This window comes from Apus apus, chromosome 4 (assembly GCF_020740795.1).
Source record: "Apus apus isolate bApuApu2 chromosome 4, bApuApu2.pri.cur, whole genome shotgun sequence".
Classification (NCBI taxonomy): Eukaryota; Metazoa; Chordata; class Aves; order Apodiformes; family Apodidae; genus Apus; species Apus apus.
The window spans coordinates 109217714-109244515 of NC_067285.1; the positions used below are offsets into that span (position 1 = coordinate 109217714).

General features: G+C 45.5%; 1 protein-coding gene across 5 annotated transcripts in view; it reads right to left on the reverse strand.

Annotated features, from left to right (window-relative positions):
• The window catches only part of REEP1 (receptor accessory protein 1), a 71293-nt gene that overhangs the window by 23758 nt on the left and 20733 nt on the right, over positions 1 to 26802 (reverse strand). For 4 of the 5 annotated variants that reach the window (XM_051619554.1, XM_051619559.1, XM_051619557.1 and 1 more), the window contains exons 2-6: positions 18353 to 18425; positions 15178 to 15254; positions 13172 to 13292; positions 11478 to 11591; positions 3900 to 3950 (exon numbers count right to left, since the gene is read on the reverse strand). In XM_051619554.1, the coding sequence (XP_051475514.1) occupies positions 3900 to 3950; positions 11478 to 11591; positions 13172 to 13292; positions 15178 to 15254; positions 18353 to 18425 (436 nt within the window). The remainder of the gene's footprint in view (positions 1 to 3899; positions 3951 to 11477; positions 11592 to 13171; positions 13293 to 15177; positions 15255 to 18352; positions 18426 to 26802) is intronic. The other variant, XM_051619555.1, reaches the window with a different exon arrangement.

The following is a 26802-nucleotide window of genomic DNA, read 5'->3' on the forward strand; positions in this document are numbered from 1 at the left end:
TACTCTGCAGTCTACAACACAGCTGTCAGTGGTGTACTGAAATTTCCTTGCAAGGCTGGTTAGCTGGTGTGATCTCACCTGCCCAAAACTCAGTGCAGAGCAGTTGGGGGGGTGGTTTGTAGCTTGCACTAAATCCCTGCGCTGCAGCCAGAGTCTCAGCAACCAGTTTGAAGCCAACACAAGCCATCCTAGCCTGCAGTTTGACTAGTGAGAGCAAGCTGAGAGCAGTCAGATCGCTACATAACGTTTTGCTGTCGCAGAAGCCCTCAGCAGAGCCGGAGGGATAGATAAGCTGCAGTAACCTGAGCGCTGTGCTCCTCCCGCACAGCCAGCTCGAGTGTCAGCAGAGCTCAAGCTTTAACCTCCTCCCAGCCCCTCTGCTCAGCCAGCTCACCCAAACACGATTTCATCCCAGAGAGTAATTTATGTATCTGGACACGAATCAGGTAAGAGATGAAATTCAAACATCAGACCAACCTGGCAGGGAAGGTGACACTAACGCATCATTTTGCATTGAAAACGAAGAAGATATGTTAATATTCTTGCATTGCAACTTGTGATAGAGCAGCATGTAATGATCAAAGGCCCCAGAGAGAGCTTTGAAACAAGGACCAGACGTGTGCCTGTCACCCGTGGCTCCTGTCTTTTCATTATTTTTGCTTTAATTTCACCTGAGTTTACAACAGCAAAGATAAGCGCTGCTCATCACACAGATAATAACAAAATATTACTGTTCCTATGATGCCATGAAACATTTTGTCTAAATCTGATAAATGGCAGCAATAGAGAGGCTCAGACTGAGTGAGGGCAGGGAACAGGTGTGAAACCCTCCTGACTTCCCTTCTATTTATTTTCTTTCAAATGTTTGCACCTGCCCGTCTTTGCAGGTATCGACTTGATTTAATTGCTCCTAGGGCACAACATAACACTCAGAGTTCTTTCCCAGTTGCCACATTTCTACCTGACCCCAAACAGAAACATGAGAAAACTTAGGATTACAACAGAAACAGGATGGTTTCAGAGTAAAATGGAAAACATTGTTCCCACCTTCATTTCTCTGTCAGATCATCAGCTGCTGTGTAAGAAATCACAAGCATTTGAAAACTCAGCAGGGTGAGAGTTTGCACTGCTGCAGCTATGATTTAGCAATAAAGACTTTACCCAGCTGTAATGCTTACTATTCTGCAATAAGATGCATCATTTACTAACAAAAGAAGAAAAAAAAAGAAAAAAGAAAATAAGAAAAAACCCCAACAAGTTAATAGCTTTATTTCATAGCAGAATAGATTTAGCACAGCTCACATCTTGGGCCGTGCTTGGTTAAAGCAATCGTGGAAGATGAAGAGCAGATGTTTTGGAGATTTTTGTTTACTGTCTTGGCTGTGATCATACAGTTGCTCTTCCAGCAGCTACAGACATGGAAGATATCCCAGGAATTTCAGCACACTGTCTGTCTGCACAGGGAGATCCAGGTCCTGAAGCTATGTCCATGCTGCAGGCCAGAGGCACATTTGCAGCATGTCCACACTAATCTGAGCTAGTTTTATCCTAGAGAGCAGGACAGCCCTAACTGTGGTAACATTTCACTGTGTCAACAGCAAAGAGCAGGGTGGCATGATATAACCTTTTGAAAATGGGGGCTAGAAGGGCTATGGGACTGTGGATGACAGCACCTCTCTCTTCTTCCCCACTGAACACCAAGTGTCCTGTCAGGGTGACCTGTTCTGGCAGTGTGTGACCTGTGTTTAGGGAACTTCATCCTCTGGTAGAGGATACAAGCATTAAGTGGTGCTGGAAGACTGAGCCTTACTCTCCCTGGACACAAGACTGTCTACCCTGACTCAACTTCTACCTCATGCAACTTCTCCTAGGACACAGACTGTCCTTGTAAACACAGCACTTCTGATCCAGTAGACAGAGATTTTGCTAGACAGTGAGGTACTGGTGGCAACATGTCTCTGTTCCCTGCTCATTATAGTGTACCTGCTCCAAAATTCATCTGATCTTCTTGTCCCAAGGAAGGTTCACCCCAGAGGTGAAGGTACAGCACAAGCTGAAAGTGGACCTCTTCAGACTTCCTTCACTTCCCCATCTCCCAGGACCCACCAGCCTTGCTGGGTCCATACATGGGAGAGTTCTCTCTTTACAGGGGCAGAGGAGGGCCAGGGTTCAGTGCTGGTGAACAGGATAAAAGACAAAGACTGACAAGGGCATGGTAATATCACCCCTCTCAGTCCTATCACTTGGTATCAACGTTATTTAGATTCATGACACCACTAATGGTATTAGGGCATCTCCCATCAAGACATGGACATTTAAGCTGCAGAAGTTCCTCTGTGATTCTAAGGGAAGATAAAGCTCCCACCCATGTGGCACAGTAATTAATCTAAAATTAATTTAGGTACATCTCTACCTGCTTTGGACAAAATTACAACTGCACTATAGACACACATCACATCCCCACATCTATCACATCCTCTCCTTGTTTTTGCTTTAAAGAGTGGGACAAAACAGTAGGGGAGAAACACGAGCTTGCAAAGCCAGCTGACCTATGTGCTGCCTTCTTCTAAATGGTGCAGACACCTTTATCTCCAGAAATGAACACTGGGCTCAGAGCACAAACACTGATGCAACCAATTTTTGCTTGGAAGGCTCAGAAATCTTGATCCTTTCCAAAAGGATCATTATTGTGTCAGGCACTTAGAGGCACTCCCATTAGGAATAGCTGGAATTGTCTTCTTTACTTTGTCTCTCTGTAATTAATTGCTGCATTCACATTAGAAGTAAAACTTCTCGAAGGAGATTGATATAGGAGTCTGGAAAAGCTGGGTTTACATCCAATGAAATTATTCATTAAAAATACTCCACACATGCAGGTAGCTTTACATAGGCTCTAGGTAAATAAAATTAGGCACATGATTTTAAAAAATCTGCAATTTATATAACAAAGTCCCGTTAAATATGATCTAAATATAAACAAATAACAGTGTCTAGATTTTATCATACCTACAGTCTGACAATCTGAAAGAATTCTGTAGACATTTAGGTTTCAAAACACCTTTAATACCCACAAACTCCATTTTGCAGGTATGGAAACTATAACACAGCATGGTGAAGAGACAAATCAAGAACCAAAAAACGTCAAGTCATAAAAGAGAAGCTTGTAATACAGTCAGTGTTAATGCAAGATGGCACCTTCTGGCCTTTTGCATCTTAGGATCAGCTGTTAATGGACAAGCAAGGGAACACTAAGTCAGGCTCACCACACTTCCAGCACAATGGTAAACCTGTTAATGTTCTCCTCTCTTTCTGCTGTAACTTTGGTTAGCAGCTCTCCTCCATGCTAGCAGATACATCTGCATGCAGCCTCCATCCTGCCCATAATCACTACAAGGTGTAGTGCATGTTTCCAGGATGTCACTTACTGCTGTGGTGTCAGCAGGACTTCCCCAACCACAGCTACCAGAAAATGCTTGCAGAGATGCATCTTCACTTCTGAGCCAAATCCTGGCCTCACTAGCTCCACTGCAGCCCCAGCCATCCTAATGAGATCCCAGCAGTGGGGGGAGGCTCACTTTATCCATCAGCAAGGAAACAACAGCATTCACAGCAGCTTGGCCAATGCAGTAGCAACAACAACCTGTGTTAGCTGGGTCTTCCACATACAAAGCTCCCTGCCTGGCTGCTGGAGTCTCTCTGGTTGCCAGCAGAGGACTTGGAAAGCATTTTGCTGATGAAATCAGAGACAGGCTTTTAAAGCTCAGCACGCAGGATCTACCCACTGGAAGCAGAGCAGACAGCATCTGGCCTCAGACCAGTCTCAGCTGAAAACAGTTCAAACTAGTCTAATGGGGAGGCAGACATTAGCTAGGGGTTAGTATAAGCACTCAGCAGATTACCTGCCCTTTTTTCTGGTCCAAATACCAGTGTAAATGAAGTAGCTGAGAGACCTAGCAAGGGAAAAAAGAGAGCCATTGTGGCAACACACGTAAAAGCTTTAAGAATAAGGTCTATTTGCAGCATAAGTAATTGAGGTGAGACATGAGCATGACACTGGGCACCATGTGCAGGGACTCACATACACATAACAAAGCAGGGATACCCACCTATGAACTACATCTTTGGATACAGGTTCTCCCTTCCTCAGCTTTCCCAGAGAGGTGGGGAAACCACTCCATAACCCCAGCTGACAGGGTGTTACCTAGCAAATTATAAACACAAAGGGCTGCCACTCCACTCCCTGTCTCGATCAATGCTTCCCACTGGAGAAACTCCCAGTGTGTGGCCACCTCTGTAATCCAGACTTAAGATCATTAAGAACAGAGTACATTTATGACTAATTTAGGCACAGCATTAGGTGAGAGACACGTGGCAGTCAATTTAGTCCTGGTGACAGACAGGTCTTCTGGGAATCAGGTCAACACTGAGGAACTACTTACAGAAATGAGTGGCAGTTTGCATGCAGAGGTGTATTGTGTGTGGCCGCAGACAGGTCCTGCTAAGAGCTTTATGATCTGAGCACGGGCTTGAGTGAAGGAGGAAATTGCTTCTGCTGCCATATGAACACAAAAACTTGCCAGCAATATCCGCACAGCCAGGGCTTGCGTGCTGTGCCTAGCCTGAAACAGCCATCCTGGTCTGGAGATGTCAGACAGCACTGAAGACTCAAAAGGAAACCAGCTGACATTAATGTTGATGGTGGAAACTCAATTTCATCCGCCCTTTCTGTTTGTGCAGTTCATTTCCTCTCCTGGGAACTGTTTATTACTGACTTTCCCAGCCTGGTCTCTCTGTATAAATTTATTGTCTGGTTCTGCTGTCCTGTACATTCACTGACTATTGTCTGATTCTTGGAGACACCAATGGAAGAGCCAACAATAGAGATAAACTGGGAACAGCTACCTGGACTGTAGTTCAAGCAGTGCTGGGTTTTTATTGATTTGGAAAAGCAAACTCTCAAAGACTTAAGAATGAAAGATACATCACATCATGACAGGAACAGTTCACAAAACAGTGTGATCAGTGGCACGCTACCATATGTTTCAAGAAAGCCATGTGTTGTTCCTCTTTATTGGTGTAACATAGCTCAGCCATGAGATCTTTGATTTTGGATCCCCAATGGAGATCCTTCAAAGGAAGCTACTTCAAAAAGCAGCATGCTCAGCCTCACTGAGATAACACTAATTGCTTCCCAAAGGTTTCTCAAACCATGGATTATAATCACTCCTGAGTTCTGCAACTCTTGGCCATGTCACAGACCAGAGCACACAGTGTGGCCACTACAGGTAGGGTACTAAGCAGATCAGACAACTGTTCACTGATACATCTGGTAGGCAAAGAAACAATCTCCTTCCAAGCAATGGGATCTCATCATTACAAAGAGGCTTTATCCAGCCTCTTCAAGGGAAGGATGCTTCCCACTCCTTGCTTCCCTCTTTCCCAGGTCAAGTAGAAGTGCAGTTCATACTGTCATGCCACAAAAGGCAGCATCTCTCTCCTGCACAAGCTTGGGCTTCAAATTCCCCCAGTAAAGAGGTCTCAATTCTCGTGGAAAATTAGGGATCAACATACTACCTTTCAGGCAGCTGCACTGGCTATACCAGCCAGATACTAGAAATTAAGGAAAAGATGCTGTTTGTCTAAAAAGGATAAAATCTAAATGATCACCAGCATTTCCCTTCCAGGGCCCTGGTTTAAAAACTAGCAAACACAATGGGAAAATTCCCAATAAATTTCTTGGGCTAAGGGACCCTAAAGTAGTGGCGCTGCAACCCCCATGGGGTGGTGAGCCCAAAAGTGAAAACAGAAGTGACAATGCCAGGACGAGACAGGTGGATGTGAGCTGAGGCAGTTTGGCAACTGCTGACGCTGCACTTCTGAGGGCTGAAGAGGTGGATGTGCCACACTGAAACCCTTCTCTTTCATCTGTCTGCATGCCTGGTCCTTTTAACCAATAACCAGAGTGATCACTAGCTCTGCCAGCACCACAGGACCCATTTCCCCACGCATGAAAGACTCCTGGACTGTTTCTCAGACTTATTAGGCACAAATGGGCTTTTCACCGACACCAGTCATGCGTGCCTGCTCCCTCCACCTCATTTATCATCTCCTGCCAAGGCACAGTGCCCAGTGCCAGCAGCACGCTGTGCCCCCCACTCCCCTTCCTAAAAGAGGGCAGTACCAAGGAGCACACAACAGGCCACAGCACCAGCTACTGTGGAAACAGTCCCTGCCCTACACACAGGAGAGCAGAAGACGGGCAGAGGAAGGCACATTATCAGAAACCTCTGGGCTGCAAGATGTTTTCTGCAGCTGTCCTTTGAAGAGCAGAGGCTGCAGCCTGGGGATGGTTAAGTGGTTAGGAGCAAGATTTGTCTTGAGGGGGGTGGGAAGACATTGGCCTGTTTGGCAGACTTGGTTTGTTTGGAGTGAGGAATAAGGATACAGGCAAATAGGATCTGGGAAACCCAGGAGCTTGAAGGAGAGGGTCAGAGAGCTGGGGGAGAGTGTAGAACTGGTGATAGGGTTGTAGAAACAGAGGAGGCAGTGACAGAGCTGGGCTGGGTCTTGGCAGAGAAGCAGGGAGTACAAGGGTTGGGGACTGGGGACAGGGCAAGGCAGCAGTTGGTGGGAGGCTCAAGGTGAGAGGTAGAGAATGAAAAAGTTCTGGGAGCATGGAGACAGTGAGGTAGTACTGGAGGAGGCTGGTGCTGCATCCAAGCCATTGGTACCTCTCCTCACTGCAGGCACACACGTCCCAGCTGCTTACATGGAAAACCTGCCTGGTGGCACTTCAAAGCTCACTTATGGCCAGGCCTCCAACTGACAGCTTCACTGTATGGCCAAGGCCCTGCACCTGCCCCACTACCAGCCTTGTAACAGCTTTGCTGCTGCTCCCCTTCTGCTGTGTCCCAAAAGCAGGCTCCTTTTCTGCTTCTCCTCTCCTTCTCTGAGGTAAATTAGAAAAGCGGTGGTGGTCAGTGCCCAGGTCCCTTCAGGAGCAGGAATGGCTGAACTATTTGGAACTAATTGAAAACATACAAAGAGCAGCAGGATTTACTGTCCAGTCATCTAATCCTGCCACTTAGGACTGACCCACTTGAATTCACAGCGTGTGACAGAATGACCAAGCAATGAGGACAGGATTACAGAGCCTCAAATGAGATTATGCACCTTGGTGGAGACACAAGCTGCTGCGGGGGCAGGGAAAAGATCTGTGTTGAGTACCTAGCAAGGGTAGTAAGACCAAATATCCAATGCTGTGTCTGCATAGAGAGCATCAAAAATAGACTCTCTGGAGGGAGAGTAAACAGCCAGGCAAGCCAGCGGGGCAGACCCAGGGTACTTGGGACACTGACAGCTCCCCAGCCTGTGAAATGACTTGGCACAGGTTTGTGCCCGTGTTAGCACAACTGTGGCTTCAAAATAAAACAGAGAAGGATGGGGAAAGGAGAGACGCCTGCAGTTGGCTAACTAAAACTGTAGGCTATTTAAAATAGAAAGGGGAAAGGACCAGGGGATCAGAGATAAGGAAGGTGCCTGGCTGTGAAGCATCTCAGCCTGTGGTAAGTATGTAAGTAGCAGCCTGTCACACGCAGGGGTAAGCACAGAGCCAGCCACATTGTGCAGAGGGATGGATAAAAAGAAGGAAGAGATGGGGCCTTGCCTGAAGATCTTACCAGGAATGACAAAAGATCACGAGGGATCCTGTGAAGCACAAGAATATAATTTACCACAGCTCAGAGAGAAAGGAGAGGACAGGGCTATGCACAGTGAGAGACATGTATCCAAGGAGTCTTAATATTTAAGCTGTTTTACTGAAAACGGGTCTGTACTAGCACACTTTCAGCCCAGCATCTCACTGTGTACTTGCCACCAGAAAATTATGACTTGCAAAGTCTGAGGGTCCATTTATTAATAAGAAACTATCTTTTCATCTGTTCCTCGCCCTTTAATCCAAGTGAAGCAGGCCTCACACTCACTTGCTGGTAAAAGCCATGTTTTCCAAGGCAGCTGTAGGAGCTCAGTGCCTCTAAATAAATGGTCATCTGTATAGGATCCAGTTTGAATATGATGTGTTAAAGGCTGAAATCCAGTTAAGCTGTTCGGGGCTCACTTCCCCAACTACACTCAACACGAGCTAGCTGGATAGCCTTTAAACCTTGGCATTGGGAAAACCAGGATAAGCCTTAGAAATAGTGTACTGTTTCCTGCCTCCCTGGAACCTTCCCCCCAAGGACAGCACTGCAACCTTGTCTGGCATCTGCCAGCTCAAAGTGTTTTCCAGATAATTAGTGATTTGAACTTCTCTCATGCAGGATAATCTAGCTCTGTTATACCTCCTTCTCAAGTGAGCAAGTAAGGGCGTTGACATACATTTAACAGCAGCTGAAAACCACGGCCACAGAAGCTGTTACCATCCGCTCCTGCTTGTATCGCTCCTCTCTTGGAAACGCTCACTCCACAGCAGCAGGGACAACTAAATGGAGACACGTCCACACCTGACCCATCACACTTCACACCCTGAATGCCTGGGGATGCCAGCCCAGCACTTCTGCACTGCAACACAACACGCTGTAAATCACAGCCATTCTACTCTCCCTGCCCAAAAGACAACAAATGCAGACCGAGAACGGCACAGGTAGACACTGCTTCAACCACTCCTGACTGTCACACCATGAAGAGTGCAAATGTGTTAAGGGTGTGGTCCCATGAGCAGCAGAGCCAACCTGTCTGCTTCCCACCACCAGGAAGGGATGATCCTGCTTTCCTTTACTCTGGCCACATTCTTCACAATGCAGTTCTGTCTTTTTCCTTTGTGGGCTGAAAAAACAGTATTCCCTTTCTTTCTCTTTCTGGATGAACTTTCTGCTAGATTAGAGACAACCTGAGGAAGTCCAAAGATCTGGCGCACAGTAACCCATTAGGAGCAGGAGCATTACCACATTTTGGAAAAGGAGAGCTGCCAGATTGGCTCACCCTATCTCTTGAATCTGCACCTTGAAGCACACAGAAGCAAGCAACTTGCTGGAGGCCACAAGTCAAAGTGGTGAAGGAAGGCAGGAGTCCTATTTTTCATCACATATTTAGAGTAATTTAAACGTCAAGGTTGAAGCAAAAACATGAACAGTCCTTGCTTTGTTATAATAATCAGTCAATCAATCTAATAACGACCTCTCAATCTTATCAACAGATCATTTTCTAGCTCCCCAAAGTAGAGACTGTGGGAAAGACACAGGTCCACTTACAGATTGCAGTATCTTAACTGTTGTCTCTCAAGTTAGGCTGGCAGACGTGCCATATAATACCACACAAGCCACAGAGTTTCCTTCTTTCAGCACTGAATGGGAAGCTTCATTAACTCATGCAAAACAATGACTACCTTGTACCCTGGGGACTCTTCTCCCTTCTACCCATCTTCCCACTGGAAATGGAGCTACATTTCAAGGCAGTTTTAAGAAAGAAACACCAGAAAAGCAGAATGGTGGGAAGAAAAACTCTGGTTCTGACTGTTCCTTCAAGTTGAAGAGCTGATGTTGTCCTGAGATTAACAGGTTGGCACTGTGAATCACAGCTACTACTGAGCTACTGCAGGAGCTCCCTAAACAGGACTCAGAGTTTCTTTGGGATTCAGACATAGTTTCTCACTCTGTTCTAAAAACAGCTCTACCACAGAGACCCTGCAGCACCTTGTAGGAAGGGGCTCAGAGCAAAGGCAGTGCTGTAAAACAGGCATTCCCAGAGCCTATTTATGTTCATGGTGTAACTTCTTCAGGCTTATATGCCAGCAGCAAATTGTTAAGGGCCATGGAGGCAACAGACAAATGTTGTTTCATTGGGCAGATAACACACAGCTTTGTCTTAGCTTCATGTTTATCCCAGGTTTCAGTCCAGGACTGGATTAGCCAACAGCCCCTGGGTTAGCAGAGCCTTCCCACAGAAGAGCAACAGTTCAGGGAAACTGTGTCAGGCCTGAGAGCCACAGTCTGCACAATGCTTGGCAGAGAGAAGGGAAGCAATTTTTGGCTTTTCTTTGGAACAGGATAAAGCTTTTGCATATCCTCATGATCCTACACGTGCATGGCACATCCCGGAGGCTCTCCACTTCTAAAATAGCTTGCATTTAACATGCTTTATAAACTTCAAGGTATTTGGCCTCCTAAGGATGTATCACACATTTTTACAGAAGGACAAGACATAATAAAATTATATGCCTGAGGTCATAAGAAAAGCATCTGAGAGTGGAAAATTATTTCCTTCAACTCGCATTCCCTACACAGCAGTACCCACCTTGCCCACAGATTTCTACTCTTTTGCAAGAAAGCTGTATCTTACACAAGTCTTGCCCCCAAAACACAAGGGTATAGTTATTGTGGACATCTACCCTAAACCACGATAACCCATGGCCAGAGATCAGGACCACAAAAGGCAGTTATCAAGTCCTTGCAGCTTTTATGCAAGCAAAGAGCAGAGGTAAGGGCTATTTTCTGGTCCTGGCTCTAAGCCAGGAACAGAATACAGGATATATCTCCTCAGATGAGACCACTCATCCAACATTTACTTGTTCTCCAAAAGCAACTAATGCCCCTTCCCATTCACTCTTACATAAACATGTCTCCATGTTTAGGAAAGGGGCAATGGGTGCAAACTGGAACCCAGGAGGTTCCACACAAACATCAGAAAAAACTTTCTTGTGAGAGTGACAGAGCCCTGGAACAGGCTGCCCAGAGAGGTTGTGGAGTCTCCTTCTCTGGAGACATTCAAAACCCACCTGGACACTTTCCTGTGTGTTGTGCTCTAGGTGATCCTGCTCTGGCAGGGGGGTTGGACTAGATGATCTTTCCAAGTCCCTTCCAACCCCTAAGATTCTGTGATTCCAGAGAACTACACACCAGGTGTGTTTAGTGTGAGCCTTGCAGACGAACATTTAGCTTTCATGAACTTCAGATCACACCTGCTTTCTGTCAATGTCCAAATTACAGGTCATTAGCTCCTCCATACTTCTCAACAATTCAGCACAACAGCTGACAAAGTGGGGTGCAGATGGCCTTTCCCTTCACTGCAGAAGGTAGTGACCAAAAAAAAAATAAATTTCCCTGCCAAGGTGTTAACTGTGTTCACCTAACATCAGCACCTTTCATGGAGGCATATGACAATGAAAAGCACAGGCTGTCATGAACAGCACTGCTAACACTGCCACCTGGATACTGATGGAGAATGTAAAATTCAGAGGCCTGAGGCAGCCCCTCATCTTAATCCTGCATTTCCAACCTCCTATAGGTCCACTAAGCACCACAATTACTGTCTCCATCCCAAGAAGCACCTGTGTGGCTGGTGAATGGGAGACTGGGAGGCATGAATAAAATCAGTGAGAGAATCCCTACCCTCACCACCTCTCCCCCTCCACACGGTGGCTGCTGTTGGCAATGGATGCAGATGAGATGCTAATGAGTTACTATCCCGACCTGCACCTTTACCTTTGAAGCTGCCATGACAGCTGCTGTGGCCGCGACGTTCAGCCCCCGCTTCCCAAAGTGCACCAGGGCATCGTAGCTCCTGTCTTTGGCCTGGACAAGGCAGTCATCGATCTCCTGTCACAGCACACAACGAAACATACAAAAGAAAAGAGCAGAAGAAGGACAAGTTGAAGGTGCTTCCCAGCCTCAAACTCTTGGCAGGGTCAGGTCATCTTTTATGGAGGCAGGAATCCTCTGTTTCCTCCACCTTGGCTGGAGAGAAGCTCACAGCCAATGATTGCAAAGAGGAAAGGTCTGCAGGGGAGCAGTAACTCCCACTGCAGACTTTGGGAACTCTTTACTCCACAAATGGAAGATTGGGACCCAAAGCTGGGATGTAGTTCCACAGTGCAATCACCACCAATAGGTTCTGGAAGCAAGCCAGACACATCCACCTGGGCAGAATGGACCAAGGTGTGTCAGGAGGCATTTGCAATCTACAGACTCTAAGGGAAAACTGGATTTTCCCAGAGTTAAAAAGCATATTATGACACTGGGCAGCTGCAGCTGTGCTGCCCTGGGTCCAGGTTTCAGAAGTATCTGCAGTTATCTCTGCACATCACTGCAGCATCCAGGTCAACATGCTCTGGAAACTGGTTAAGTCCAGAGCTTCTGGACATCAATGCTGCTCAATATATAGTGAGTTGGTTACCTTCACCCTCCCTCCAGACACAGGGGCTGGATGATAATGGATGACAATGACATCCAGTGCTCAGCTACTGGATATGCTGGGTTAGTAGGGACTGGAGGCTGCAAGAAGCTGCTGGCTGTTCAGTGATTCCCTCCCTATTCCTAGTAGATAAGAGGTGGCAACCCAAAATGCACAAGCACTACTTGTGAGAAGTGCAAGCAGAAGTTCCCAAGAAGCAGAGAGACAGGGGACTGGTCCCCACTGTCCTTCTTGGACAGGACTGAGATACAACTGTTCATGCACTGCCTCTGACTAAACAGAGAGCTTTCACTTCCACAGCTGCCACTGTGGGAAACAGTTAGTAGTTTCTTCTTAGTAGTTTGCATGTTGATGTGTGACTGATAGCTGTTCTTGGCCCAGATGGATCTGCCTGACAATGTCCCATTCACAGCCATGCCTCCTAGGCAGACAAATGATCCAAGCTGTCGTGCTCTCCCCCTGCAATGAGCATCATGAATTTGAGCAGGGCGTTTCTCAGCCCAGGACCTCAAAATGCTACATGCCTTACTTCAGCATACTACACATCTCCCAGCCAGGCAAGTGCTTCCTAAGCTCCTTCCAGACAGGCTTGGCTATTTGTTTCACTGCTGCACAATGTTTTAGGCCGAGCTGGGAACAAAGTTAAGGAGCCCTCACTGCCAGACCCTGTTTCACTAATCATTATAACCAGCCACAACACAGCACTCCAGCTATATTCAGCCAGTAGGTGCAAAGCAGCTCAGGAGATATTTTTATCTGACTCTCTCCCAACCTCTAAAGTGCACAAGGATGAGTTAATATGTGTGAGTGTGCTGAACAAAACAACCACAGAGAACAGAAACATCAACCAAAAAGAGATGATCAGATGACAGAAGAAGAGAATCAGCAACTCCCCATCTTTCAATGAAAATGAGTGATAGGAAGATTGGAGTAAACACACCATAGATCTGCTCCACCCACAGAGGACATGGACACCTGTGATTACCTTTTCTTTTGAAGACAGTGTTGGATGAACAAATTTCCTGTACAGGAGACTGGAGCCTTTTGTGTACGGAGACAGCAGCCAAGCTACAAAAGCTATTTTGAGTTCATAGTAGAATGGAAACCTTTAAACAAACAAACAAAACCAAAAAACAAGAAAAAAGAACTGTTAATGTCCATTCCCAATTTAACCACTGCCCATAATTAGAGATGCTCAGCACAGGAAGGGATTTGCCAGTCTCACCTAGGGCAGCTTTTGCTTACCAGAATCCAACACGTTCACTCAATTTTGCACACATCTCAACCAGGCATATGGGATACTCAGGTATCAGGGCCATTATTTAATGGCCTGGAAGAGACTCTACTGTGTGTTTAGAGGAGCTTTCTACCATGCAAAGAACACAGATGCTGCCTTCACAGTGTCCCTAGTCGTTATGTGGGAGCAAAGAGCAAAGCAGCAAACTGGTGTTTCAGGTGTTTCACTGATGTATTTATGCATCTCTCTGCCTTTCTGCTTTTAAGATAACACTTATCTGACTGAACCCGAAATACAAGAACTTCTGTTGTTCAAGCAACACACAACATAAAGGTGCAGATCCACACTGTGGCTTTCAGGTAGCACTGCAAAGTATGCAGGACACTAACAATAGGACAAGCTTTAGCTGAAACAAGAAGACAGGGACTTACTGAGATTAGATTATCCAGCCTCTTTTCTGGAGGAGAAAGCCTAGAGCTCAAGGCTGGCCAGAAAGCAGCATCCTGCTGGCATGTTGCTGCCAGCAGTGTGATGAACCAAAGCTGCCCTTTGTAGGCAAGGGCAAGAGAGAGCAGCACAGAGCCCCTGTGATGGCCACACACCAGCCCAGCTAGACCCAGACAGACTCTAGCTGTGCCAGCACAGCACAGTCACCAGCCAGCTGGTCTACATGGCATCCAGGTCTGACCCCTGGGGCCTCTGTGATGCTCTGGCTCTGAGCATGGATTTGCCAGGTGGGTCTTCCACCTCACTGAGGATCTCTACAACATGTTTGATTTCACAGGCTGGACAAGACCTCTGTCATTCCTCCGGAGAGACCCACATAATACTTCCTCCAAAAACCACAAAGCTCCAGATGAACACAGTGGAGGTAGATCTGCATGCAAATCAGACAGGGAGACAATAACATCTTTTACCTCTTTTCAACAGCCTTGACATGTTGCCAAGTACCCCGATTCCCTTTGTCTGGAGGACTCACTAGAGGCATGCAGTACTATGCAGGGCAGGCATCACATAAGGGCCAGGCACTACAGTTACATTTTCATTCTGAAGTCTACTGGTCTCACTGGTTTCCACTAGAAAGACCTTACTAAAAAGGGCAATCAAGCAATAAACATTTCCAAAGTCGAGCATCCAGATTTAAGGAACTAAACCTGATAATTGGACTTTTATGTGCTCTTGTCCTGACAAGAGGCCAGCAGGAATCTTCCCACTGGCACCAGAGAGCCCCCATCAGTAGGGACTGTCACTGCTCTCCATCAAACTGTAAACCCAGCCTAACCAGGAACAGGCCTAGAGAAACCCCCCAGGAACAACAACCCCTGCAACAACCTACAAACCAAGTCTTGTGCTGCAGGCTGTTTCTTCCTGATCCCTGGAGTCTATGTATTTACTGTAGGACACAGCCAGCTAAGTCTAGAACTATGGCTGTAGCTAAAACTACTGCTGTTTATGTGATGATCTCTGTAAGCATCCAGCTCGGCAGTCAGCTGCACCCCTCTCTGACAGGCAGGGGACTGAGACTCCTGTAATGATTTCTCACTGAGGTATCACTGAGCAGCTCCATCCTTTCTTGCTTTTCATATGAGAGCACTAAGAAAGGAAGCATGGCTCCTCCAGACAAAACCCCTCTACGCACCTGAAGCTGCTAACCCTCTGTTCAGGAAGCTCCTTTGTCCCCCTTTTTAGCCCTCGTAAACATTTCCATTTTCTTTCCATCACATGCCAAAGACCCTCTCCCATCTGGTGCTCACCAGCAAAGAAAGATATCCGTGAACGTCTCTGCTGTCGTGAAGAGTGCGAATATGATCCAGTACATCATCCATTTGACCTGGTGAACAAAAACAGCAGCTGGGTCATTTTTCCCCAAGGGCCTCGAACTATCTCTTCCAGGCACAAGTGCAGAGAAAAAAAAGGTCCTTTTTCTGTCCCCCTGTGTATTTAACAATTACTGTGGACTTGAAGATGCCAGAGCTCCCCCCATCTCAGCACATAACACACATCAGATTTCCATACAAGCCCTTGGGAAAGAAGATTATGGCCTTTTAGACTGGTCTCATGAAAAGAAGAGCAGCCTGACTTGTCCTTACAGAGGAAGCTCCACTGGCCAATGGAGGACCACAGTCACAGGACATTAAAAATCTCACTTGGCTCATCTTAATAGCAAAGGTTTATACTAGGGTGTTGGCCAAACTGCAGTTAAGACAAAATATAATGACTTACCTAATATCTAGAGGCAGGGGAAACTAGTTAGGAAGCGATAAAGAGGTAACTGTCCATCCCATGATCCAGGTCTCAGGAGCACAATCAACTGACCACAACTTACTGAGCGTGCCTCAGGTGCATGGTGGTGCCTCCCCACATCCACACCCAGAGCCCCATGCAGTGACAAGGGCAAGTGTATCAGCTTAAATCCCTTACTTGAGGCTTTGGCAAGAGCATTTTACCTCACAGTGGTAGTGAAAGCAAGTGCTCTGCTGTCACTGTGCTCAACTATGGTGACCCCACTGTGGGGTGGACTGCTTGGTGGGCGATTTATGGACTGTTTCCTTTGTGGTGACAGCAACAGACAGAAAGCATCTTTGGGGACCACGACTGTAGTGTCTCGAGTAATTCAGCAATCTGAGGATTTTTGCCACTGAGCTCTAAGTGGTATTTAAAAGCACAGCTAAACTCTTCTGATGCATGCAGTATTGGTTCTTCCTGGGCTAGGAAGAAACAACATATTTGTCATAGGCCACCAGCACTCCCAGCAATTTCTCTCAAGTGATGTGGTGCTCCTCTTTTGAGGCACTGTCATCACAGGGATGATGTAAGGAATAATTTCCAAGTGCTGGAGATGAGAGAGAAATCCTTTATTCCTCCTCAATATTTTTTTTTTCATTGTAAAATTGTAAAATGTAAAGCTCAAAGAGCTTTTAGAATTTGTCTCTCCAAAGGAAAAGAGATGGTAAGACAAAAGTTGTTAATTTAACTGAAAGTTGTTGTCTAGCTATGTTTGAAAATGGAGATCCCTAAGCAGCTTTGCTGGAATGTTAGAAAGCTTTAGGAAGTAAAAACCACAAAAATGCGTGAATTAGAGAATTGGACTTTGTTACTTAAGGCTGGGATAACTGCAATAGAATGAAGGAAGGCTGGAAAGGAGGCAGTACAAGAGTGATACCTACACCAAATGCTCTAGGGAAGTGGGGATGGAGGTGGCAATAAATCTGGATTTCACCCCTGAAATGGCTTCCTCATTCTTCTCCCGAGTGCAGTGTGGACATTACCTCTCTCCATCTCCCTTCAGGTACTGAAGTTATTCCCTGAGTACCTGTCACTCATCTGTACAGCTGCTCTCCTGGGATTTCTATGCATATTTGTAGGTACATTTACATTTATCATCCATGTCACAGTGGTAGAATGGCTCTGCCAAACGCCAGAAAGCATCATCTTCCCAGGGCAGCTTCTGCCATACTTTTTACGTAACTGCAGCTCCCCCAAAGCTTCACTGCCAGCACAGTTCTGTCAGTCAGACATTACTGCCAGCAAAACTTTTACACACAAACCAAGACCTGGTGTGGATGGGCTCTGATCAGCCTAAAATGACATTTATCAAAATTACTATTGCCAAAAAAATAAAAGTAAACTCTAGTGATATAAATTTTGACTAGTACACAAAGGAGTTGTATTAGGTCAGTGTAAACTACTATTTTTAATTTTTTTTTTTTTTTTTTTACATCAGACCCCTAATGGACATATCACCACAACTGGTGTGTTAAAGTGAAAAACAATTTTAAGTGCAGACCAGGTCTTAGATTAGCTGGTGCTACACTTGAGTCATGACCCCTTGTGTGTCTGATTCGAGTTCCTCTTTTGCAATTGAATTTTCAACAGGAATTGGACACTTCAACAAAATACTTTCCAGACAGAGACTGTGGAAATGTTAAGTGGCAGACATTGCTTGGGGAGGCTGCTGCACATCTTCAGCATTTCCAAGCAAAGGGTGTACAAACCCTGAGAAGCCCTGCTGTGCAAGGACTGCAGGGACATTTTGCCATAAGTATCTGATGTGTTTTGTAACACTTATGATCCTTAAAATATCCAAACCCATTATCTGAAGGAGAGAACTGACAGAAAGGAAAAATCTCAGCAGCCACAGTTAGTCCCAATTTGAGCTTGCACTAAGGACTTAATGGGATAGCCATCTATGCCATTACCCAGAGGAGAAAATGGGGTTGTTATCCCTGTTATCTTGAGAGGATTGAAGAGTCAAGCTCTGGAGGCTGAGCTGGGTTCAATGAAGTTAACTGAGCTCAGGTTGTGAAGAGCACTGCAAATAATACAGGACTCCAACAACATCCAAGTGGTTTTGATTCTCCCACATTTCACTTCCCCTGGTGGCCCCATATGCCTTCAGAAACTGGGGCTCAGGGAAGATATCTCAGCAAAAGGACAAGACAGCACACCCAATTGCCAAACCTGCCTGTAAATAGGTCACTCCACAAGGAAGGATGTTTCTGTCTGAGGATTCAGTCATATGAGCTTTGAGCTGCCTCCTCTGATCCTTGTTTTGAATGAGCAGCAAAAGCTTCAAGGCTTTTTGAAAAGGCTTTGATTTATTCTGCTCTTGAGAAACAAAGGAAAACAGGCTGCAAAGCTCTGGATGCCAAAGACCTTTTAAGTTGACTGTATATATAGCTCACACCACAAGAGAAACAGTACCCATTTGTCAACAGCACATCAGCTCTGCGGAGGAGCCAGAAGCACAAACCCAAGTTTCCTTATTTGAGATTTGTGCCCAGCAATCAGCCAGTCCACCTGCAGGCCAGTCTTCCCCTTGCTCTGGTTTACAAGCTTTCCCAGAATACAGTCAACACCTTTACAACGTGGTAAGAAGCAGTCTCAGAAAACAAACCCTGCAGCACAGCAACAAACCTCATTACTCACATATTCTTTGATGTCCTTTGATTTCACGGCTTTGTACGAATAATATGCAGGGTAAAGAGTGCCAAAGATAAGCCTGGAAAAAAACAAACAACAAAGGGATTAAATTGATTTCCTGTCACAGAGAAAGGTTTTGGGTTTTTTTCCCCTGCCTGTTAAATGTGTTTTTTGCACTTGAAAAAAAAAAAAGTGTTAGGATTTGCTTTAAGCTTGAGTGCTCTAAGTACAGCACAGGAGTGATTTCACATCACTGAATTCAGAGAAACTGTTGCCAGTGACATGAATGAAGAGCAGGGATTCAGGTCGACTTTCCCTTTGCAATAGGTTTCCATACCTTATGAGTTACACAGAAAACAAATGAACCAACAACCAACCAAACAAATGAAAAAAAGGCCACCACACTTTTAAAAGGAAATTAAAAAGATGAATTTAAAAAAATCTACTGTGACACCAGGAATATAGGACCATTGGTTTCAGAGGCAGGACAAAATGAGAATCATGTCTCTAAAATCCCTTCTACCTTTACTTAATACTCTGCAAAGATGGCAGAGGATGAAGCAGCATCCAGGTTCTACTGGTGCAAGGGTCTGAATGCTGGGGCCTTATCCTACATTAAACCTCCTAAAAGGAAGACAACTGCACTGTTCAGTAAAGTCCATTTGGACTCATCAAATGAGATGAAATTGCCCACAAATACACAGCAACAGGATCAGGCCTAAGAATCCCAGCTCTGCTGTTCTTTCAGACTGCTCCTTCATTTTCAAATCTGAAAAGCATGCTGTCAGTTTCCAGATTTCATGGAAGAAAGAAATAAGGATCTGCAAGTTAAAAATAGCACTACTGAGAAAAAAACATTGAGAATTTTTTATTCTAACTCTTCTCCACATCACTGCCTAGCTGCTCATTCACTTGGATTATTCTGGACATAAGCACAAGCTTGTCAAAACCACTTTGCCTTGCCCAGGTTTCAGTCAGTTTTATTCAGTGCAGTAGGATGATGCTGCAAAGCCTGAATTTAATAGGTTGCAGGGAAATGTTTACTGGCTTGCAACTACCCCTCTTTCTGCTGAAGCTATTGCTATAAATTCAGAAAGCTGTTTATGCTGCTCTTGGGAATGGAAATGATCAAGGTTTCAAGCCCTAATTGTGGAGCCACATGAACTCACAGTCATCTTTTCCATCCTGCCAGTAGCAATTGTGTGCTGTGGGGCTGGTAATTACAGTTGAGTCCATTACGTGCATAAGACATTAAAAATTAACACTCTGGGATATGGTGCACCATGGTACTTCCCGTAGCTCAAGAAGGTACTTGTGAAAGAATGGACTGAGCCAGCACACATCTTGATTTCCAAAGCAGTGACTGGAGGCAATTTGTCTGCTATTCAGCATGCTTAGTGTAGCATAGCTTAGCAAAACCTGAGGCACAATGCAGACTTCAGAAAGGCAGCTACTGAGTGATGAGACTCAGTATTTTATGGAAGCTTCACACTGGCTTCAAAAAGCTTTGCTGGAAACAGTCAGCTCTGCACCTATTTCACCCACAGGGGCTGTGCTATGTGCAGGGATTAGATACAAATGCTCAGAAAGATTCTCGGAAACCAAAATGCATTTTTGTCCCTTGCAGTACCTTAAGAAACAGCATCACTGGTCAAGGCAAGGACCAACACACAGACAACACCTTGATCCTGTTCTCTCTGAAGCTAATAACAAATATTCCCTCTGAGTTAAATGGCAGCAGGACCTAATCCAAAGAGGTTTGAGCTCACAAAAGGAAGAAAGCTCCACAATATTCAGAAACTAACAGTCAAGCACATGAGTAACATTTTTAGCTCTACTTGTACTAAGTACTGGATTTCTGTCCTTCCTTCTTGGCCCAGACTGGTTGCTCTCTCACGCTTTCATTTCCTGCAAATAACCACTGAATGATTGATACTCGTTTCCTCAGTTTGTGCTAGTAACAGAAAGTAACTGGATCCTTAAGAAGCAAAGACTTTACAGGATCACTAGAAAATAATTAGTTGCTGTCAATAAACACATGAAAAGAATTCCTGTGAGGGAAGGAAACTGTGCAATATTTTCTTGCAATACAGTGCTTGTCTATGCAGAGCAAGAGACAGTTAATAAGGTGATGTGCCCTCCCTAAAATGGAGATGGAGAGTTTCACTGATTTGCATTTTAGTGTGTTGTGTGCATATATGGACATTTATTACTGTCACAGACTGAAAACTGTTATAAGGAATGTTGGATCCCAGCCTTGTCACTGCTATGGCTTAGTGTGTGGCTTGGAGTCAATTAACCTCTGGGTACACCCTACAAATGGAAGATGTTCAGGCATTTCTGAAAGCATATTCAGGGTTTTGGAGACAAATATCTGCAAAGAGACATACTTTTAAAAGTCTCTTAATGTTACTGTTTTCACTAGGCTTTAGATCAGGCTTAAGTAAAATTATTTAATTCAAACATACACATCAATCTTCTTATCTCTTCCCCTCAGTTCCTCTCCCTTGCTGCAGACAATAATTCTCTCTTCCCCCTCATCCAAGCTTCCTGCGTAAAGTTATCAATGATTCCTGCCTTCCTTCATCCCCTCACTCGGACTGCTGCCAAATCACTCCTTCTACACACTAGACATAAAACCAAGGCTGATTCTTTGCTCCTCTGCCCCAGCCACTGAATCATTCCTTGTCTAAGACTCCCTTCCAGCCTCCCTTGTGTGCTGTACTGATCTCTGCCCCATCTCGATGCACCAACATTTAAACTTCTCCATGCCTCTTGGACACACACACATAGAGGCCACCCTTGCCTACTAAGCTGAAATAATATTCTTATCCTTGCCTTCCAGTGCCTAAAAAACATTGTTGTTCCTACCTACAGTGTTGGTTTGGTATTTTATCACATCCCACCTCAGTTCCTTCTCTCTTTAACAACTGGCAGTGCCATGAGCTTCTTACTCTGCTATTCCTTGTTTGCCTTCTCCTACAGCCTGGAACTTCTGTGCTCCTTGCTGCTCCACTGCATATCAGCCCATCACCTCTAAAACAAGCTGTTCCCTGACAGTCATCCTGACAGCACACAGTTTGAGGAGCAGTAGCCCAAACCACACAAATTCCATCCATACCATTCCCTAGTTCCTCCTCATTTCTCTAATCTTAGAATCATGGAATCGTTTTGATTGGAAAAGACCTTTTTCTTGGAAAATACTTTTTTAAATTGGAAAATACCTTTAAGATCATAAAGACTGTTAACTCAGCATGACCAAGTCCACTGCTAAACCATGTCCCCCAGCACCACATCTACATGTCTTTTAAATATGCCAGAGATGGTGACTCTACCACTGCCTGGCAGCCTGTGCCAGTGCCTGACAACCTTTTCAGTAAAGAAATTGCTCTTAATATCCAATCTAAACCTCCCCTGGAACAACTTGAGGCCATTTTCTCTTGTTCTACCTATTGTAACTTGGGAGAAGAGACCAACCCCCACCTCGCTACAACCTCCTTCAGGTAGTTGTAGAGAGCAATGAGGTCTCCCCTCAGTCTTCTTTTCTCCAGACTTCTGCAACACTCCAGCTCTACCTCATCTCTGAACCACACAAGACCTTCAGCTTTCCTCCAGACATTCCCAAAGTCACAGCACAGACCCTCAGTCCCCCTCCACAACTGCCAGCTGTTCTTGGAACCACATGTGCTATATTACTCCTTCCATGGTACACGTACTGACTGCCTGATTGGTGCCTGCCAGCTGGTAAGCCAAAATAACATCCACCTATGGAGTTAACACTGCAGCCTCTGCCTCCTTACAGACACTGCTATGACACAATCTCCTACCCAGCAGCTAATTTTTCTGAATAATGCAGAAAATAATTTTTGAGATCTCTCTGACCCATCTGTTTTCGCCACAATCACTTTGTGAATCCACAAGCTAGCAGCCGTGGAAAAATAAGCCTATTTAAGCCTCCTTCCTTAGGAAACCAGCCTACAAATACAGTCAACCCACTCCCCACCCATTTCCATCTTTCAAAGCTCCTTTGAATGACCTAAGTGCCCTGGAAAGCCTTGGCTCTTTCACCCTCTGTGCAAAAGCAGAAGCAGATCAGCAAACCAGGGAGTTGCTACAGAGATCACAAAATCCTAGAATGATTTGGGTTGGAAGGGACCTTAAAGATCATCTAGTTCCAACCCCCCTGCCATGGGCAGGGACACCCACCCATGTGCACTTTTCTGGGACACCACCCACTAGACCTGGTTGCTTCAAGCCCTATCCAACCTGGCCTTGAACACAAGTGGCATCCATCCACAGCTTCTCTGGGCAACCTGTGCCATTGACTCATCACCCCCACAACCAAGAATTTCTTCCTAATATCTAACCTAAATCTGCCCTCTTTCAGTTTGAAAAGGTTACCCCTCATCCTATCACTCCATACTCTTGTAAAGTCTCTCTCCACCTTTCCTGTACAGGAAAGTACAGGTACAGTTCAGGTACTGGAAGGCCACTATGAGGTCCCCCCAGAGCCTTCTCTTCTCCAGGCTGAACAGCCCCAACTCCCTCAGTCTGTCTTCATAGGAGAGGTGCTTGGAAATATGCTCCTACAGTCTAGGCTAAAAGAAACAAATACCCTCAGGGTACAAGGCAAGGCAAGGAAGTAGTGACATTCACCAGCGAGTCAGGAAAAGCTCCCTTGCAGCACTAAACAAATAACCACAACAGCCTAACAGTTCCTACACCGCTCCATGCTGGAGCTCTACTTCAATTACAATCACCTTGAAAAAGGATCAAACAGCAGCTGTAAAGAAATCACTGAACAGTCAACTAATTGTGCAACAAGAGGCAAAAATCTAAGTAAAAGTTAGTCTGCCTAAAGAACAGGATAAGGATTACTGCTGAAAATCTTCTAATCCTATTAGGCACAGCAGCAATCCCCAATCTGGACCATTCCGTGTGCTTCCGGTCATTCTTTGTCAAAAGGGACACAGAGAAAGTGGAAGGGGAAAGGAGAAGGACAATGAAAGTGTGTGGAACTGCACTGGGAAGATCCACAAGAGTGACTGTAAATGCTGTGATTGTTGGGTTTTTTTGCAGCAAAGACAAATATCTGGGATTATTTGCTCCTACTACTGATGCAGTGTAAGGGGATGTTCAACTGAATCAAGAGAACAAAGTCAATAAGGAGGGGAGAAACTTCCATCACCAGGAGTTAAACCGTGGAACTGAATGTATTTATTTATATCATTACATTACATAGGATTTGGGGTTTGGTTTTGGTTTTCATCATTCAAGTTTACCACTAAATGAGACATGAAAGGATGAAGCTTCCCATATTGCGGGATTTCCTGATTATCAAGGGAATATTAAAACAACTGAACTGTTGGCTCCTCTTTAGCAATCTCTGTCATATTCCAGGGAGCAGCTGCATCATCACCAAACCTCCTTCTGTCTCCACTTAACAGTGCAGCCACAGTCATCCCTGGCTGGCTATTACATCCTTCTATTCTTTCTCCTGATTTGCTGGTGCAGTGATCAACCATCACACAGCACAGGCTAACCCATATGGGACTATATTCCTAATAGCATCTAGATTATAGATCAGCATCAGAGCTACTATCAGGACCTGGGAGGGGCCTCCATGATGTCTTGAGTTCAGATGATTTGGTGGTGCTGTTTTTCTCATGAGGGGTCTGATCCTACAGCCATTTACCTGTAAAATTAGCTCACACATTCCATACAGATGTCACTAGAATAAACTGGAAAGACTCTCAGCAATTCTCAGAAATACTGGCCAGGACTCCAGTTACTTCCAGAAATGCCTGTATCCATCCTCTTGAGTATTTTTAACCACACAGGTATTTTTTGGATGGCAATGTCCTGTTACAAATATACCAGCACAGTGCTGTCCACACCCCAAGCCATCCAAGATTTGCTCCTCTAGTTACAAAGCCAGTGGTGTGTTGGGCTGCCCAAACATTTAGAACACTATAGTACTACAGCACAAATAGAACAGCCCTTATTTTGCCCAGAAATAACGAGTGTTTCCATACCATTGGCAGACAGCAGCCAAGATAGCAAACTCCTGCTCAAACACAGGGATGGTCACATTTAGGAATCACTGAAATATTTCCTATTTCCTCAACTTGTTCACTGGCCAGTTCGTGGCTCTTACACAGGGAGCAGCAGCTGAGCTGTCACGCCAGCATTCCTCACTGAAACAGCCAAGAAGGGTGCCAATAGGTTTGCATTCCTTATTTTCAGTCCTAACTGATGTTCACACGGTGTCACAGATTAAAAATAAATGGCACTGTCTTTGCACCGAAGGTTCCCAGTTTAAATCCAACAGCTGGGGATGTGAAAATAAGCACTGGGCAAGGTCAAGGAAAAGGTTAATGTGAGCCTCTTGACAGGCAAATGGCCTGATATCCAGAAAGGGTCTGGGGTGGAGGAAGCACCAGCTGCAGAGGAGGCTCCAGGCTGGTATTCCCTGGGACATGGCTCCTGGAAACTTGTCTGTTCACCCTCAGGGTGACAGGTAATGCCACCCCCCCCAGGCCCCAGGAGATGTGAACACCCAGTCGTGCCAGCCTGAAACTCCAATACACTCCAAGAACACCAAAGGTGCATGGTGCCTCAGTGACAAAAACAACCCCCAAGGAAAGTGCTGGGCCCTGACACCCCTGGGACAGAGTAGGATCCCTTCTTGCAAACTCCATTTGCAACCAGGATCAAACATCCTCACGGGGTTGGTTCAGTACTGTCAAGGACAACTGTGCAGCTGTGCCCAAGTCACCTGGCCAGTCCCGCACTGCCTCCACGGGTATTAACAAGGTCTAAAACTCCACTTGAACAGTCAGCCAGCTGAGACCTCGTCCTCACCAGCACTTCTGAAGCACCATGCACAGCCACAGCACCAAGGAAACAGAGGGTGGACCGAGGAGAACTCAGAGTCTAAAACCAAGATGCTCCACTTTCCATCCATATCCACCTCTGACTTCTCAGCCAGGCTGCTACAGAAGCAAACTGCAAACTTTGTCTTGATTAATCTGAAGCCTAATAGCTTCTCTTGGTGTACCTGCAGGTAAAAGGGACGTCCACCTGTCCTTCCAGCAGAAATAGCAGGAGCAAGGGTTGCCCATGATGCTTCTAATTTAAGCACTCTTGGTCCTCCCAAAGCAGCACGTACTCCTCTCCAGTTGACACCAGCAATTTTTTGTTTGCTCAGCTAAGGCAATCCTGACATGGGAGCTGGAAGATGGCCAAGCCCAAACAGGTGAAGAGTCCTGGCAAGGGGAACGGGTGCAGGAAGTGGCCTTGGCCAGCCTGGAGCTATCACACAATTGCTATGTTTACTCACATTGAGATCCTACATCCAGACTTGTCTGAACAAGGCAAACATTCTTTCATTTTCCTCATTTCTTGTTACAGGCAGAAGACATAAATGCTAAAACAACAATATTACTGATGTCAAGACCTTGTAAAATACTGCGATCATTAAGATAACGCACCTAATGATTACTAAAACCTCTGTTCCTATTAAAATTACAAGCAGTGAGGGGTCTCATAGGGCTGATATTTACATTGACACCTTTGACTGTCACATTTAAAGCCCAATCATAATTAAGCAGGTACTTCACTCTTTCCAGGGTTATTGTTCCAGGCAGTCTTCAAACCTGGGCAGAACTGCAATGGTTTACACACCAGCTAACCCTTCCAAGTTTTCTTTACAGTTCTTCAGAACAGAAAAGGTCTGTATAGCTGCTACAGAAATATCACACAGAGGCTCTGAAGCTATTTTAGGAAGCAAATTTATTGCAGGTAGACAGCTTACTAGGCTGGTCTGTTCTGCTTCACACTGCCTTCCGTGGAGCTGCTTGGCCCAGTGGCAAATTGGCTGCTGATGAGCAAGGGGCATTTGCCCCAGAGGGAAGGGTCTGCACGCAGAGTCTGTAGGGCTGTTGTGGGGCCCCAAGCCATGGGTGAGAAGCTGCGGGTCGATAGGAACGCTGTGCCTGGCACACGTGAGGCTCTGAGCAGCTGCTTGCAAGAGATAGTGTTTCCTGGGCCTCATCTGAGACATTTGCCCCATTGCTGCTCCTCCCCTCTGTGCTTTGGCCCATCAGGACCATAGAAAAAAGAAGTCCACAGCACTGAGCTTTCTTCCCAGTGCTGGCACTGCCCACTGCTTCACTCAGACCCTTTCAGCGAAGAAGAAATAATTCATGGAAGTGTGATACATAGGGGAATAAAAACCTGTGTCTTTTGGGTGAGAAAACATCCTCTGCTACGTGACCGGGTCAGATCTTCACCCAGCCTCACTGCTCCAAAAAGGCAGGGCTTAGCATCTGTGTGTCCCTGAGGGTTTCCCTACCCAGTACTGACCATATAGTTCCTGCTTTGAGATCCCTGTCTTTTTCCAAGCTAAATAAATGGCAATTTGAAAACTAAATGGTATGTTTTAAATGGGAAGG